General features: G+C 44.5%; 1 protein-coding gene across 2 annotated transcripts in view; it reads right to left on the reverse strand.

Moving 5' to 3' along the window:
* COL4A6 (collagen type IV alpha 6 chain) overlaps window positions 1-17532 on the reverse strand; it is a 122938-nt gene that overhangs the window by 9927 nt on the left and 95479 nt on the right. Inside the window, exons 13-32 of one of the 2 annotated variants that reach the window (XM_075259420.1) lie at window positions 17368-17421; window positions 17207-17266; window positions 16914-16958; window positions 16278-16331; window positions 16123-16192; window positions 15712-15822; window positions 14884-15033; window positions 14411-14512; window positions 14054-14214; window positions 13347-13526; window positions 12777-12960; window positions 11684-11737; window positions 9054-9125; window positions 8865-8972; window positions 8555-8776; window positions 7352-7513; window positions 4379-4549; window positions 4147-4290; window positions 513-632; window positions 52-233 (exon numbers count right to left, since the gene is read on the reverse strand). In XM_075259420.1, the coding sequence (XP_075115521.1) occupies window positions 52-233; window positions 513-632; window positions 4147-4290; window positions 4379-4549; window positions 7352-7513; window positions 8555-8776; window positions 8865-8972; window positions 9054-9125; window positions 11684-11737; window positions 12777-12960; window positions 13347-13526; window positions 14054-14214; window positions 14411-14512; window positions 14884-15033; window positions 15712-15822; window positions 16123-16192; window positions 16278-16331; window positions 16914-16958; window positions 17207-17266; window positions 17368-17421 (2406 nt within the window). The remainder of the gene's footprint in view (window positions 1-51; window positions 234-512; window positions 633-4146; window positions 4291-4378; window positions 4550-7351; window positions 7514-8554; window positions 8777-8864; window positions 8973-9053; window positions 9126-11683; window positions 11738-12776; window positions 12961-13346; window positions 13527-14053; window positions 14215-14410; window positions 14513-14883; window positions 15034-15711; window positions 15823-16122; window positions 16193-16277; window positions 16332-16913; window positions 16959-17206; window positions 17267-17367; window positions 17422-17532) is intronic. The other variant, XM_075259421.1, reaches the window with a different exon arrangement.

The raw sequence follows: 17532 nt of genomic DNA on the forward strand, positions 1-17532 counted from the left end.
CAGATTTAAGGTACGCTTATAAATAGAGAGTAAAGTTACTAAATAACTTACACTTGGTCCTGGCATGCCTGGAAAACCTATGATTCCGGTTGTTCCCCTCAGTCCAGGGAGACCTGGCCTTCCACTTGATCCCGGGAATCCAGGATCTCCACGTATACCTTTCTCTATTCCCGGGGGACCTGGTAGACCTGGAAGCCCAGGTGACCCAGCACGACCAGGAAACCCTTTATCACCTAAAATGAATGGATACTTTGTTATTTCCACATCAGATTCTATTATCTAGAACTGGAGCCAAATTGGCGCCGAGTAAAGCTTACAAGTTACAACTATCAAACATGACCATGATATCATATACAGTGTAGTGTGGATGAATTGCCCTGCTCAGATTTCTGTACCTTTCTATGACTAGTCTATTATATTGTGTAGCATTAGGTTATACATGTCATGTACTATTTTGTGGTGCAATGTGACATTTTACCAAGAACTCTTACTACATCGAGAGTGAGTGTTACCTCTTGGGCCAGGGAATCCCGGTTGTCCTGTTCTTCCTGGGTCACCACGTTCTCCTTTCAGTTCATTACTTGGGTCTACAAGTCGTTCGGGGCCTGGCGGGCCTGGGTCACCTCTGCTGCCTGGAAAATACACAGTCAGTCGTGTAAGCGTTGCGACAATCTTGTAGGCAGATCAAAAAGCCGGTAAAGCATCCAAAATATTTCATTGACTTGCACTTGTCATTGGGTTCACGTTTGATGGAAAAAGTTATAGCGAATCCACCATAGCAATGCCTATAAGGTGACAAATAATTGTGTGAATGTACAAGTACAGCGCGTCACCATTCATTCAGGTGAGTAATGTGCCGGTGCTGGACACCATAAAACATTCAGTCGTTACACTGACAGATGGGTAACATTTAGAGATGAGCGAACACTAAAATGTTCGAGGTTCGAAATTCGATTCGAACAGCCGCTCACTGTTCGAGTGTTCGAATGGGTTTCGAACCCCATTATAGTCTATGGGGAACATAAACTCGTTAAGGGGGAAACCCAAATTCGTGTCTGGAGGGTCACCAAGTCCACTATGACACCCCAGGAAATGATACCAACACCCTGGAATGACACTGGGACAGCAGCGGAAGCATGTCTGGGGGCATAAAAGTCACTTTATTTCATGGAAATCCCTGTCAGTTTGCGATTTTCGCAAGCTAACTTTTCCCCATAGAAATGCATTGGCCAGTGCTGATTGGCCAGAGTACGGAACTCGACCAATCAGCGCTGGCTCTGCTGGAGGAGGCGGAGTCTAAGATAGCTCCACACCAGTCTCCATTCAGGTCCGACCTTAGACTCCGTCTCCTCCGGCAGAGCCAGCGCTGATTGGCCGAAGGCTGGCCAATGCATTCCTATGCGAATGCAGACTTAGCAGTGCTGAGTCAGTTTTGCTCAACTACACATCTGATGCACACTCGGCACTGCTACATCAGATGTAGCAATCTGATGTAGCAGAGCCGAGGGTGCACTAGAACCCCTGTGCAAACTCAGTTCACGCTAATAGAATGCATTGGCCAGCGCTGATTGGCCAGAGTACGGAATTCGGCCAATCAGCGCTGGCTCTGCCGGAGGAGGCGGAGTCTAAGGTCGGACCTGAATGGAGACTGGTGTGGAGCGATCTTAGACTCCGCCTCCTCCAGCAGAGCCAGCGCTGATTGGTCGAGTTCCGTACTCTGGCCAATCAGCGCTGGCCAATGCATTCTATTAGCCCGATGAAGTAGAGCTGAATGTGTGTGCTTAGCACACACATTCAGCTCTACTTCATCAGGCTAATAGAATACATTGGCCAATCAGCGCTGGCCAATGCATTCTATTAGCTTGATGAAGCAGAGTGTGCACAAGGGTTCAAGCGCACCCTCGGCTCTGATGTAGCAGAGCTGAGGGTGCACAAGGGTTCAAGTGCACCCTCGGCTCTCCTACATCAGAGCCGAGGGTGCGCTTGAACCCTTGTGCAGCCTCGGCTCTGCTACATCAGAGCCGAGGGTGCGCTTGAACCCTTGTGCACACTCTGCTTCATCAAGCTAATAGAATGCATTGGCCAGCACTGATTGGCCAGAGTACGGAATTCGGCCAATCAGCGCTGGCCAATGCATCCCTATGGGAAAAAGTTTATCTCACAAAAATCACAATTACACACCCGATAGAGCCCCAAAAAGTTATTTTTAATAACATTCCCCCCTAAATAAAGGTTATCCCTAGCTATCCCTGCCTGTACAGCTATCCCTGTCTCATAGTCACAAAGTTCACATTCTCATATGACCCGGATTTGAAATCCACTATTCGTCTAAAATGGAGGTCACCTGATTTCGGCAGCCAATGACTTTTTCCAATTTTTTTCAATGCCCCCAGTGTCGTAGTTCCTGTCCCACCTCCCCTGCGCTGTTATTGGTGCAAAAAAGGCGCCAGGGAAGGTGGGAGGGGAATCGAATTTTGGCGCACTTTACCACGTGGTGTTCGATTCGATTCGAACATGGCGAACACCCTGATATCCGATCGAACATGTGTTCGATAGAACACTGTTCGCTCATCTCTAGTAACATTTACCTCTTGGCTAGCTCATGAAAAATTTGACTTGCAACTATTTAGCATCTGATCAGTTCTGCAGCTTCTTGTTATATAACTACATTGTTACTGTTTTGCTTCAAGCATGTCGTGACCAAAATCTTATCCCAGGTCTCTTCTTACCCATTCCCAATATTGGTGCACACTGGGCGGCTTTTACTTCAACTTTACGCACAAGTGTACAATTGGGTTGAGGCCTAGGCCAACCGGGCACCTCCACTTCATTGTCACTGCGCCATTTCTTTGCTAACCTTGACATATGCTTGGGGTTGTTTTCCTGCAACACTTTGTTGTCCATTTTAGACCCACACTATTCTACATACGTATATGAAGTAACTTGTTTGGTCTCAGCATTGAGACCACCATCGATCCTGGTCATGTATCCAATGCCTGTGGCTGTGAGACAACTCCAGATCATCCGGCTTCTGCCAACACACTTGACAGTTCCTTCAGTTTCTTGGTCTGTAGCCCCCCTTTCCCTATTTTCTTCCAGACCCGTTTGTTCCCAGTCTAGTGACTTCCATCCCATCGCTCCTATTCACCAGTTTCCAGTCTTCTACTTTACACTTTTCATGCTTTTTTGCAAACTCGAGCTGACGCTTCTTATTTCTATATTGTAGTCGCGGCTTCTTCACCTATTTTCAGACTTGTGTAATCTGTATTGCACAGACATCTGTGACCTCACTATTACGAAGTGTACGAGCCCCCTCCGCTGTCATGTTCATCACACCAGAGCTCATAGACCTTATGATGAGCTGACATTTTGACTCCTATATTTAGCCTAGACTTCCACCTCTTGGCTTTTGAATGAATGGACGGATTTCATTTCGGATTCTTCCAGCTGTTTCTCTTTTCTTGGGAAATTTTTTTCATGGCTGACCCTGGATGTGAACCATTGACCTTTCACTTGGGAAACAACCTAATAACACCCTGAGCTATTAGGGAATGTGAGAACAGGTTGTGAACAAGAAGAAAAAGATTTTTCCATCACCAGGAGCAAAACAGTAACAATGTAGTCACACGACAATAATCTGTATAACGAATCATATGCTAAATAGTTACAAGTCACATCTATATATGAGATAGCCGAGATCGTCTAACAAATGATGGTCGTCTCATGTACGAAGCGGTATTGGATGGTGGAAGCCTGAGAATCAAAAGAGCAAAACATTTGACCCTTTTGCTTGTGGGTGTATGTGCTGGTTTGGCAGAGATTTATAGAGGCGAGTGCCATAATTTTGGGAGATTTCTTGCTTCTTGGGTGGTCTAGACTTCAGTTCGGGTGCACAGAGCCTCCCTCGGTGTCCGACAACACCTCTCAAATTAAAATCAGCACCTGATCCACCAGCCTTGATATATAACGTTGAGGTTTTTCATACTCGGCACTATCACGCGTCCATCAGCCGCCTCTCTGTTCTTTTATTTACTGATGCAGAATTACTTCCCTTTGATGTCAGATTCTATACGATGGGCACACAATGGATTTCTCCACCACTATAAACATAAAGCAATGGAAGAACAGATGCTGTATCTTCATTACCTTGCTCTCCCTTTCTCCCATCCAGTCCAGGAATGCCTTCTCTTCCAGGTAATCCATCAAATCCTTTATATCCAACCCCACCAGAAAGGCCGGGCAGACCGGGCATTCCCGGAAAGCCAATCAAACCCGGAGAGCCTTTGTCACCTGCAGGAAAACGAACATTTTATTCCATACGCTTTCATGCAAGTATATACAATGTCTAGCACAATGGAAATGATTATAAAGTGCCAACCTTTAGATCCTGGGAAGCCAGACAGGGCGTCCCGTCCACTAGGACCTGGAGATCCAGGAAGTCCTAACTCTCCTGGGCGACCGGCATCTCCATTAGGACCTGGGCGACCTTTTGACCCAGCTGGGCCAGGGGCTCCCCTATTTCCAGGTATACCCTTTGCTCCAGGAAAACCTAAAATAAGATATACAATATTAGAATCCGAAAGCAAACAGAGGAGGGAAGAGGAGCAGGAAGATACCCCTGTCACTTCTAGAGGATGGAAAGAAGCAAAGGATCCTCCAATAGTGAAAGGCAGATCAATGGCAGAACATTGTCCAGCTAGCGGGAGGGACGCGTTAGCTGCAAAGCATTAGTGGTCTAACAAATTGTAACCTATTGCAAGGATTACTGCCTAGAACGCTACAACTGACGGCAGTGAAACCCCTTATGGATTGGAATATGAATGGATAAAATGACAAGTGTGCAAGTCGCAAATACCCAACACCTGCATTAATAGAGTAGACGCCATTTTGTATCCATTTATCTGATCACAATGGATTCTGTAGTACGGTTTATGATATAAGGGGTGTCACCTATGGTCAATGCCCAAAGCATCCAAAGCCGGGCTGTTAGTCCATCTGCTTTTACGCGAGAGCACTTTCTCACCTTGGCAGCCTATGTGAAGAAGCCGAAACCAGAGAATGACATCAAAATATGGAGGATTGGTGATATTTGGAATAAAAGCATGATGAAGAAAAACAGACAAAATGCATGAAAGATAGCACAACGATGAAATGGAAATTGCCAGCTGAGAGATACAACAAAAAAAACAAAAAACAAGTGTCTGATTTTCCCAGAGAGCACCCGATGGTAGGAAAGAATGGAGGAGAACGCATGAGGATAGTAAGATGGCCCTGGATTTAGGATTGTCACCTGATTGAGTTTTGGTTAGTGATCCCAGTAAGAAAATCATTACAAATCAGAAGCGGAAACGGAGAGAAGCGGATGGAGAGAGAGGGAAGGATTTTAGGAGACATCCGATCGTCACTCATTCTTATCAGGATGAAATCCACCTCTCTGGAAAGAAGTTATATCCGAATAGATCCTGAACCTTTCCTCCAGAAATCCAAATGCAGATTGCAATTGGTTCCCGGGAGCATTTTCTGCAGGTGGATTTCTCTGTAGCAGCCACATCCAGTATTGGGACATATTTAGTTTCTAGTAAGGTATCACATTGAGCCCTATTCTTTGTAATATACATATTAATGACCATGTAGACGGTTTGCACAGTCAAACGTCAATTTTTGCAGATATTAAAGTGTTTAACAGAAAGGAGGCCAGGACTCTGTCACATATACAGCTGGATTACACCAGGCTCACACTAGCACTGGCTTTCTGTTGTTCGGGTCCCACGGGAACCTGAACAAAAGAAAGGCAGACCCCACACAGAGCCCGGCGCACCCCATGGCCTGTAATAGGGTTCGTCAGGTGACCCTTGTTTTTAAGGCAAAACTGGTGAAGGAAAAAAAAAATCTTCCATGCAGGACTTTTTCCTTTGCCTGTTTTCAGCAGACAGGTTCCTGCGCAGATGTGAACATTGCCTTAGACCTGAGCACAGAAGCGGCAAATTATGTTTTATATCGATAACTGTAATGTAAGACACGTGGTAAAGGAAAATACATGCAAAGGGCAAACCTGACCTACAATAGGAATCGTAGTTGATAATAACAATACATTTTATTGCTATAGCATCAACAAAGACCACAGCACTGTACAATGTGTGGGGGTTTTAGCAACCAGTGTCAGTGTCATGTTCTGCCTAGCACATTCATCATTGTCATATGGACAGGTAGAAGCTACTGAATCCAATAACGCAGCGATGACCGTAGATAACCCAGCAATTCCGACACTAAATAGTATTTCAGTAACAATAATACAATGGATGTATCTCATTATCCACAATAAATAATGTTCTGTTGGTCAGTATCCTCACTCCTGACATGCAGACTAGAGTTGAGCGAGTACTGTTGGGATCAGCCGATCCGAACAGCACGCACGCATTGAAATGAATGGAAGCACCTGGTGCTTCCGGTTTGACAGCAGCCGGCCGCTTAACTCGCCGCGTGCCGGCTGTGTGCATTGATTTCAATGCGTGCGTGCTGTTCGGATCGGCTGATCCAAACAGTACTCGCTCAACTCTAATGCAGACCATTCCCCTATATTATTATTTGCGTCTGTGAGTTCCGGTACTCGCCTATCTGAGCCTTGTTTTTGCTTTGCACAGATTTGCTTGCAATACAAAGGCTTATTGTCCAGTAGATATAATAGCATGCAGACAATTGTTTTTCCATAGATCTATTGCCTTTCCATTCCTTATTCTCTCTTTTTATGTTCCCATTATCTCTAGGATTATAGGTAGGCTGCCATGAATACAATAAATGCAGAATAATAAAGAAACGCATTTACGAAATGGTGCAATAAATCTCATTAAGTCTTATGACTGACCATTGTACTTACCAAACGGTTACATTATTGCCCCTGAGATACAGATACAAACTGAAGTAGTTACAAGTATTTAGATGGAGTTACAATAGGAACTAACTGGTCTTTAAGTCATGACACGACGCATGCAGATAACACAAATGCATCACCCTACTGACTGAGCCACTGGTTCTCCTTTCAATGGCTGTCACTCAGCCGACAGCTCCTTCACTTTTGCTGTGACTTAATTCATACCTGTGCGGTGAGGATCAAACTCATGGCACGAAGCATGCAAATAACATGAATGCGTCACCCTCCTGACTGAACCACTGGTACTCCTAAGCTAGTACCAGTGGCTCAGTCAGTAGGGCGATGCATTTGTGTCATCTGCATGCTTTGTGTTGTGACTTTGATCCCCGCCTCACCCTCAAACACGTACGCCTTAAGTCGCAGTCTTTAAATCATGTCTGACAACTTAATACCTTCTATAATGCATCACTTTGATTCACACACCTGGTGACCCCGGGAATCCAGGACTTCCCACAGGACCTTGTCTTCCTTTAATACCGGCAGCTCCTCCGAATCCAGGTGATCCTCTGGGACCTTGACTACCAGGAAATCCTGGATTACCTTTTTCACCTTTAGCACCCATTAGTCCGGGACGTCCATCTAAACCTATAAGACAGCAAACCCAGAGTCAGAAGCAAATACAGGGAAACCTCCTTTTTGTGAAGACTTAAATTTAACAAAAAAAGATCTTTTACAGGGACGATCCTCTAAACGATGATGTGTGTAATGCTGCAGAGTATATGAAGAACCACGCAAAATACTACAGTTTGCAAATATTAGACTGAACGATGTTATTTCCCATGAATTCCCATTAATTGCATCTAGGAATAACCGTATCGTCCTGCACCTAGTGACATGTGTGTGAAATGTAATCCCAATATCCATAAGTATACTGTCTTCTATGTATGAATTTCCACCTTACTCTACCAATGACCGGTAGTGATGAAATCCATTATTCACCTGTTCCCAGTCTCTGCTGTCAGGGATCGATCAGTTTGTCCTCATACAGATTATTACAGACCGATGATCCAGACGTAAGGCTCCGTGCAGACATCCATGTGCATTATTGGGGTGACAGCGGTGTTTTTCATGGCTAGTACACTGACCCACTATCGCTAATAAACACACCTGGGTATTATCATAGGTCTGTGTATGGGGCCGTGAGCCCTGTCAAAGCTTAGGACAGGTTCTATTCTGGTCCATTTTGGAGCCCGGGTCCATGGGGGCATGGGTGGCATACGGATATCATCCCTGTGCCATCTGAGCTGTTTTCCCACACATCCTACAATGCACACATTGATCTGCATGTATACTTAAAGGGGTTGCCCCATACTCGCTTGTCCCCGGTGCTCCGGTGCGTTCCCGTCTTTCTACTAAGTGCGTCTCTTCTGGTGCTTAGGCTAATGGCATGTGATGTCACTACCTATGACATCAGGGGTCTCTTCCTAATCTCAGCTAAGAAACCCGTTCAGCAGAAGGACCAGACTACGCTGGGAGGACACCAGAGCATTGGGGACTGGCGAGTATGATTTTTTTTTTTCCAATGGGGATATCCAATTCTACTTGGACAACCCCTTTAATCTGTATATCCAGCCTGAATCTGGACATCTCATTTCAACGCACGACATACAAACGCATTTCACTGACCTTTTTGTCCATCGAAACCAGACTCCCCTCTGATTCCTTTATCTCCTGTGACACCCGGTCTTCCAGGCTCGCCCGGAGCGCCAGGCTCAGCACCCAGAACTTCACCACGTAATCCTTTAATGCCAGGCACCCCCGGGATTCCTGCCTTTCCAGGGATTCCATCAATGCCATCTAAGCCAGGAAATCCAACAGGACCTTCATCTCCACGGGGTCCGGTGAATCCTGAAAAGCAAGTGGACTACAGTCTTAAGAAAGAATTGACATTACTATTTACTTGAATTTCTTCACCCATTGGATCCTTCGTCCCTACCTGGAGGTCCTGGAAGTCCACCAAATCCTGGACTACCTGGTTGTCCTTTGGCACCATCGAAACCACGTAGCCCGGGAATTCCTGCAAATCCTTTTTCACCTTTGGGACCTACGTAATAAACACGTCTTATTGTAAATCATCTTCTTTTTAAAGACCATCTAAACTATACTCAAAAAAATCCAAAAATACCTAGACCGCCGGGGCTACCAGGACTTCCCGGATCTCCAACTTCTCCAGCGATTATACACGGCAAGGTCAGGCCTGGCAGAACACAAAGGAGTTAATGTCTGAAACAAGGACATTGTGCCGGTGCCACAACCAAACAGGCAGATGGAAACAATGGACGTGCATTGGATGGTTGATGCAAAAGCTGCTGTAATGTGGGTTAAAGCTGTGGTTTAAAAAAACGTCAGAGATTATAGATGATGGTGAATGTATATCACAATGAACAGCGAATGAATCCCAAATGTTATGACAGTGCCAGTGCGTGCACATACAGCCCTACCTTCTATAAATACATTAGCTTGGCGCCTTGTACTACAATCCTTCTGCAGCCCCTGAGGGATAGTGGTGCTGAGCACTGTGGGATTCCTCCCTCCCTCTCTGTACAAGGGAAGATCTCCTTTCTCTTTACACATACACAGCCTCGGTGATCCCCCATCTTACTGCAGATTGTTGTATATGCTTATTTATATTGATACTCCCTTCCACCCCACACTCCAATCTGCTAAGGACAATCTCATCCCCCTCCGTTTTGCTATCTATAACATTGAGAGAATGGAGGGGGACAGCATAGAGAGCGGACACAGTCACGATCATTGTGCTGTATGATCTATGAAAGAAGCATGAGATTACCCGACTATGTGAAGGAGTTGCACAGGCTCTACAGCAGGAAAGGGCTAGAATATACAGAGGTTAGCTAACTATTTAAAGTTGCTTTATCTGTGCAAAGGTGTTCATAGCATGTAAGTTGTATGTGTATACTGTCATTCTCTTTATAGCAGCACTATTATCCGTAATGAGATGAGAATAGATTCACCTCCTGCACTCCAATGGCAACACTGGCCCTGGTCAATGTCTACAAACAGAAAATTCTCAGCTTTGACCATTGTGACACTGCAATATGGAAAGTTACCATCCTGAACCTATTTCCATATAAATGTAGACTGCACCTAAAAGTCTATTGAGGGCAAACAACATTCTGCAGTGTAACTTTATCTGCACATTGGGGGATTGTGCCTGAAAACTACTACAAAGGCATTTACGTTAATGTATTTCTAGGACATCGCACTATATGGCCGCTATAATCTGAAAACCGTTTTCTGGGATATAAATATCCTAAGGAAGGATCAGAGGAGTCTGAAGCAGCTGATAAACAGACAAAGTACTGGGAAAAGCTGATCGGTGGGGGTGCCAGGTGTAGAATCCTCCTTAGCATAGGTTATCAATGACATTAGCCAGGAACACTCAGTCACTTCTATGTTATTGTAAGTCGGCCACATTAGTTGTTATCGGAACATAATAAAGACAAATGAAATCTCCTTATCTAAGTGGTGACAATAAAATACAATAAATGATTCTTATACGAAGTAGCAGGTTGTCACATCTCCAAGCCGGTGGCAGTAGTGAGCAAACAATGTGAACAGAAGGCTACAAGCAGCTATCATGTAGCAGGGTAGCACACCATGTATCATGTAGCAGGGTAGCACACCATGTATCATGTAGCAGGGTAGCACACCATGTATCATGTAGCAGGGTAGCACACTATGTATCATGTAGCAGGGTAGCACACTATGTATCATGTAGCAGGGTAGCACACTATGTATCATGTAGCAGGGTAGCACACCATGTATCATGTAGCAGGGTAGCACACCATGTATCATGTAGCAGGGTAGCACACCATGTATCATGTAGCAGGGTAGCACACCATGTATCATGTAGCAGGGTAGCACACCATGTATCATGTAGCAGGGTAGCACACTATGTATCATGTAGCAGGGTAGCACACCATGTATCATGTAGCAGGGTAGCACACCATGTATCATGTAGCAGGGTAGCACACCATGTATCATGTAGCAGGGTAGCACACTATGTATCATGTAGCAGGGTAGCACACCATGTATCATGTAGCAGGGTAGCACACTATGTATCATGTAGCAGGGTAGCACACCATGTATCATGTAGCAGGGTAGCACACTATGTATCATGTAGCAGGGTAGCACACTATGTATCATGTAGCAGGGTAGCACACTATGTATCATGTAGCAGGGTAGCACACTATGTATCATGTAGCAGGGTAGCACACCATGTATCATGTAGCAGGGTAGCACACCATGTATCATGTAGCAGGGTAGCACACTATGTATCATGTAGCAGGGTAGCACACTATGTATCATGTAGCAGGATAGCACACCACGTATCATGTAGCAGGGTAGCACACTATGTATCATGTAGCAGGGTAGCACACTATGTATCATGTAGCAGGGTAGCACACCATGTATCATGTAGCAGGGTAGCACACTATGTATCATGTAGCAGGGTAGCACACTATGTATCATGTAGCAGGGTAGCACACCATGTATCATGTAGCAGGGTAGCACACCATTCACCATCACAATGCATTCAAGTAATGATCGACACAAGTCACAATCTGGTTCAGTGACATCGCTGTGCAGAAACATTCCTAACAATGGCTACCATGCTATGGATTGAATGACCAGATGTAACATGCATGCAAATCCAGAGGTTCCAACCAGCACCAGGAGATCACAGGGATCTCACAGCTGTCTTTCTTCAACCTCAAGGATCTCTCCTCTCACCTCCCTCTGTGACTAAGTCTCCATTACCAACATTGTCCCCGCAGCAGCAGTCACCTATACCAGTTAAGCAAAGGAGGACAGGTTAGACATAGGTCAGAAAATCGCTCAAGAGAAAGCTTTTCAGCAGCACAAATATATTCACATTTCCACATGATGATGTCTTTATGTAATCTCTTAATACCTGTGTATGTTCTTAGATGTTCCCAAGCTTGAAGCTTTGCCTTTCAGTCCCTAAATGTGAGCTTTACCCTATAATCAGTGCTTGTAAGTGTCTTCTATGGGACATAAAGTTCCCCGTATTACTGACAAGGTTTTAGTCCTCGTGCCCCAGAACATCTGGATCATCTATGTCTGTATTCAACTATATTGCAAGATAAAGGGCTCTTTACTATCACATCACCATCGTAGTGAGTATATTTGGCTGATTTCACAAGTTAAATATGCAAAAGCAGAAAATTGAAAATAATTTATTAAACAAGCAAAAGCAAGAAAAGTAGGTCCCAAAATGTGTTATTAAATATATGGGTTTGAGAAGCAGAGACCACGGCCGACCCTCCGAGAGCATTGGATATGTTGGAATGGATCCCCACACCAGCGAATATACCGAAGCACCTGGAATATTCCTTCCTGCAGTTCTGTCATTGCCAAACACCGTCAAGGACATCATTAACATGATTCAGAATGATACAATGTAGCGATTAGCAATATAGAAAATGGTCCAAATGTTCATATAACGTGTTACAAAATATGAGATCAGTGAACAAATCTATTACAAATGATACATACTTGCACTCTGTAGTTTAACATATGTATCTTAGAATTGTACATTGCAATAGATTTTGAGATGACCAGAAGCCCACTATGTCCCATATTCTGCCCTATTAAATGCAAATTTACTAAATCTACTAATATTTTAACAAAAACTTCAACTCTGAGTCAATCTGTGTCCATTTGCATTATGTCAAAATCACATTAGCTTAATCCATATTCCAGCCGTACATATTAACATCAGGTTACAATACTGAATTTTGTACTAATATCTTTTGATAGGACAATCCTTGACAAACAAACTTGTTATTAGAGCAGCACATACCGGGAGGTCCAGGATCCCCAGGTCGTCCATCCAGTCCTGGTAAACCGGGGTCACCAGGAAGCCCACGAGAACCAGGTAAACCTGGAAAGCCCACGCCTGGAAGTCCACTATCTCCACGGCTTCCCTTTTGACCAGGTTGTCCAGGAAAACCTTTCTCCCCAGGATTACCAAATCCGCCATCACCCTGGAAATTGAATAAACCCAAATCTTTACACCAAACATTGGACTTGCAAGGTCCGAGAGTCAAAGGATATCACAAAAAGATAGAACAGTCCTATATAAATACTAATAAAAAAAAATACAGAGAAAAACTTGTACATGGGCAGACTACTAGACTGAATTCTTGGATATTTCTGACAGCTATAAAGTGCATCTCTACCATTACAATCCAACACACCAACATCTGCAGTCAGGGACAGTCTGCAAATTCCCACATACAAGAGATTGTTAGACAGCGCTACTAAATTCAGCCAAGTTTCAAAAACTATGTATGGGCCACATGAGGCCGGATGCAAATCCAAGTCAGTTTAAGGTCTAGGACACGGAGCTCCATAGTTCCCTAAAGCTTACAGGTGCGCCTTTTCGACCAGGACTTCCTGGCAGTCCATCCCTTCCTGGGTTTCCTTGAAATCCAGGGGCCCCTCTAAGCCCAACAGATCCTGGGTCTCCACGTGCGCCTCTTCCAGAAGGAAAGATTGGATCTCCCTTTTCCCCCTTTGGTCCTGGAAAACCAGGTTGTCCTGCAGATCCCTGAGGAGAAGAAAACAAATCTGGTTATTCCACAATCATAATCAGAAGGGAACAGCCCTGCTCTCGCCGCTGATCTTGTGGCAGCATGGGACAAAAGGGGTTAATAGCTTAAGAAAACATTCATTTAGTGACAATACATTCAGAGCCTGTGACAAATATCACTTCACTGTCTAAAAGCCTCCTCTACGTCTGTTCTTTAAGGTCCTCTTGCTGGTTGTCTAGGTTAGGGACCTGTTCTCAGGTTCTCTTGCTATATCTGTATGTTGCTTTCAGTTGCTGAGCTCTGATAAGAGCTAGAATAGTTTCTAGAGCAATATCTCTGTTCTTTTTATATGTAACATTGCTGGACTGAGCTGAAAGCTAAGAAAACATAGGAAATCCTGAGTACAGTCCATATTGTGACAGTGTCTGATACTGCAGATCAATCCCGTTCACTTGACTGGAACTCAGCTGAAGATCCAATTTTCCTGGAGAGCTTATCGTCTATTCTTTTTTAGACCTGTTACCACTATAGTAAAATGACTTACAGGAGTTCCTGGTGGTCCCTCTGACCCTCTTCTCCCAGGATCGCCAGCTGGTCCTGGAAATCCATCAAATCCGTCACTACCCGGTGGTCCTGCAGGTCCAGGGTCTCCAAATATTCCACTGCTGATAGGACCCCCGCCACAGGCACAGTCACCAAAGGCTCCTAAGAGTATAAAGAAACGTCAGGAAGCACAGAGATGGATTCAGTATAAGTAATATTATATATTCCCCAAGAGCCGACCCTGTACGACGCCCCAACATTGCATACGAGGAGGACTGTCTGGTATATCCAGGACCTCTAGGTTTATGGGTCACTTCCTACCTAGATATTATTTCTGTAACATAAGCAAAAAAGGCACCTTTAGTTCCTTTCGGTCCGATTCTTCCTGGTGGTCCTTGAGATCCTTTGTCTCCAGGTATCCCAGGCTCACCGTTGTCTAGTCGTCCTATACGAGGACCTCCTATATATGGATAAGAAGCACAAAAAGGGTTTACTGCACTGTAACCAAATCCTATAGGAATTATCAATCTAAGGCTACCCAAGTGCCCGTATGGCATAGGCAGTGGTGATAGGAATCAGATAGAACCACAGAGAAGGCCGAGCATGTTGGAATCTGTTTGCGGGATATTTTCCTTTTTTCTCAGGAAATAGCAAAATGCCTTCTTTGTGCCAATGGTCCTTAGTAAACTGCTCAGTACAGAAGAATAGAGATGTCTCAGAGACTACAAGGGCCAGTGAGACGTCCCATGGAAATCAAACATCTCTTACACTAGCTATAAAGTAACCAACTTGTGATACAATAATTGGTAAAAAGTAACAAGCAAATGCTACCTGGGGCTCCTCGTGGCCCTGGAGGGCCGGGTGGTCCCGGTGGACCATCTCTTCCCAGGATTCCTTTTGACCCATAAACTGGTCTTCCAGGGTCTCCTCTTTCCCCCTTAGTCCCTGGAACACCTTGAAATCCAGGATTACCAGGAAAACCTGAAAAAAAAGTAGAAATTGATGTTAAAAATATCTGTGAAAAATGACCCCAAATCTATTCCAGCAGCCGTGACATCCCATTCTGTAAAGATGGGATTTCAATTCGGCTTCTTCCAAAGCTGTGTGGGAAATAATATGGCGGACTTTACAGTTCACAAATAAATTTTTGTTCTGCTATGCTAGAACCAAGAATTGCAAATATATTCAGAGATACAATGATGTCTCTACTTCCATAAAGCTGCAAATGTCTGACAGCGATGGGCGTCCACCAGTGCGGGAGATATAATAGAGGTTGTCTACAAAACCCAGGGCCCAAGGATCAGGCTTGATATTGAGGAATGGAGTGAAGGTGCAATAATCCAAGGTCAGCAGATCCCGGGCCCTAAACTGTTGCACTGTGAGTGAATAATAGGGCTGTTTTTAAGTAGGAGTCTTATCACAGGTCACTAATACATTATCATGGTAATTTTTTTGGTGAACATTTTGCTTATTTTTAGAACTGTATTGTGCTTTTGTACTATTTTCCTACTCCTAGGACTTCTACAGCTCTATTTCTATGGGAATACCGGCATGCTAAGAGCTGTCCCTTTTAGTACATGCTGCCATTGCATCCTGTATTGTTTCTATCATTACAGAAGTGCAACTCAAAATGAACACAGAACATCAAACATTGCTTACCCCTTCCAAATCCTGGAAGCCCAGGTGGACCAGGAGGACCAGGTGGGCCATCGAAGCCATCAGACCCTGGCATTCCTTGCAAACCAGGAGGACCGGGATCTCCGGGAAGACCTGAAATGAATTATAAAAGAAAGTTACTTGTCTATGCAAAAAGATAAAAAAACTAAGGCCAGGGCATAGAAGCAGCAGGTTAGCCATTGGCGGGTGCCTAAATAACCCGCAGCGATACACAGTACCAGTGTAAGGGATAGGAGTTTAAAACATCCCATCCATATAATGGTGAAAAATCCTGCAGTGCAAAAAGTCTCTGAACCTGCAGCAGGTTAATTACTTGCAGCAGGTTTGGCGCTTGCAATGCAAAATGGTTGTATAGGCAAAGACCTCAGTGACCAAGCCACAGGGCTACATTACCTGGAATGGCTGCACCTCCATTATTAACATATACTGGGCTTCCCGGAAAGCCGACGTCTCCTAGTTCACCCTAAAACAAAGATAAATAACCGCCGTTTGTGCACCACAAACTACACAAACAATAGAGAGATGATAGAGCTCGGATGGTTTATTACCTTCATTCCTCTGAAACCTTCTTCTCCAGGAAAACCAGAAAGCCCCGGCTGACCCTGTGGTAACACAGACATAGGAGTCCTTTATCCTACACACATAACATGACCATGTAGGGAGATATTTAGAATGGAAAACTTCTTATGGATACATTTTGGTTGCTGTTAAGCTGCCATACAATAATGCGTCCCTACACAGACACATGGGGTGGGCGAGATGACATTTAGGACATTGGCAGGCCAAGTATTCCCCTCACTCCCCAGGACCCACCTTCTCCCCATTGCTGTGGGGCCACAATCACTTGCGATTTTGCAGCGTTTTCTGCTGCTTTGTGGTCCCTCTGGACATGAACGCCAGGACTGAGCAGCATGTTACTACAGATATACAGTAAATGTGCCACCGTTTTAGGAATTTGGGAATGAGCATGTAGCTGTACAACAAGGCCAAGAGTGAATTTTGCTGGTTGCCCCCAGTCCAATACTGAAGAAAGAGCATGCCTTTGTAATTGTGGACATCCCATTTACAGTCATTATAGATTGCACTATAGTTTTTCTTTTTAGTCCAGTATCTAGGAGTTTCTGGCAAAATGTATACATGACGTGTGTCTAAGAGGTTATATTCATAGTAATCGTCCACAGTACCTTGTTACCCGGGAATCCGCTAAGTCCATCTTGTCCAGGAAAGCCCTGAAAGAAGTGATAATACGCATTGATGGTGGAAGACGTGGAAGACGTGATTATCAGGCAGATGAGCGAGATTCTCTGGATACTTCTGAGGTGCTTTCATATCATTGAATTGTGCACTGAATGTGTTATACATGTGGCATACCGGTTATTGTGTAGTATACAGCATTACTAATCCCTCATAGGACTGGAGATCCCGGGTGAGGTCTGCACCAATTCTTATCTTTACCGGCATATTGACGTGAACTCACCCTTTGCCCAGGCAGCCCCGGGATACCCTTCTCCCCTTTCTCTCCTTGTCCTCTGAACCCCTATAAAAGAAAGGCACGCACGTATTAATAACCAAGAAACACATTGTAACTATTGTCAGACAGAGCAAGTTCAGCAAGTCACAAAGTGAGAGACAACTTACTGGAGGGCCAGGTGGTCCAGGCATGCCGGGAAATCCAGGAGGGCCAAAATCACCCTGAGAAGTTATAACACATAAAATATTCAATATAGAAGAATCAACTCTGAGTATCAAATATCCAGTATATTGTGTCTTGTTATTGGCAGCCGGTGCAGAAGAGTGTGAAAT

The sequence above is a fragment of the Leptodactylus fuscus genome, chromosome 11, assembly GCF_031893055.1.
Source record: "Leptodactylus fuscus isolate aLepFus1 chromosome 11, aLepFus1.hap2, whole genome shotgun sequence".
Classification (NCBI taxonomy): Eukaryota; Metazoa; Chordata; class Amphibia; order Anura; family Leptodactylidae; genus Leptodactylus; species Leptodactylus fuscus.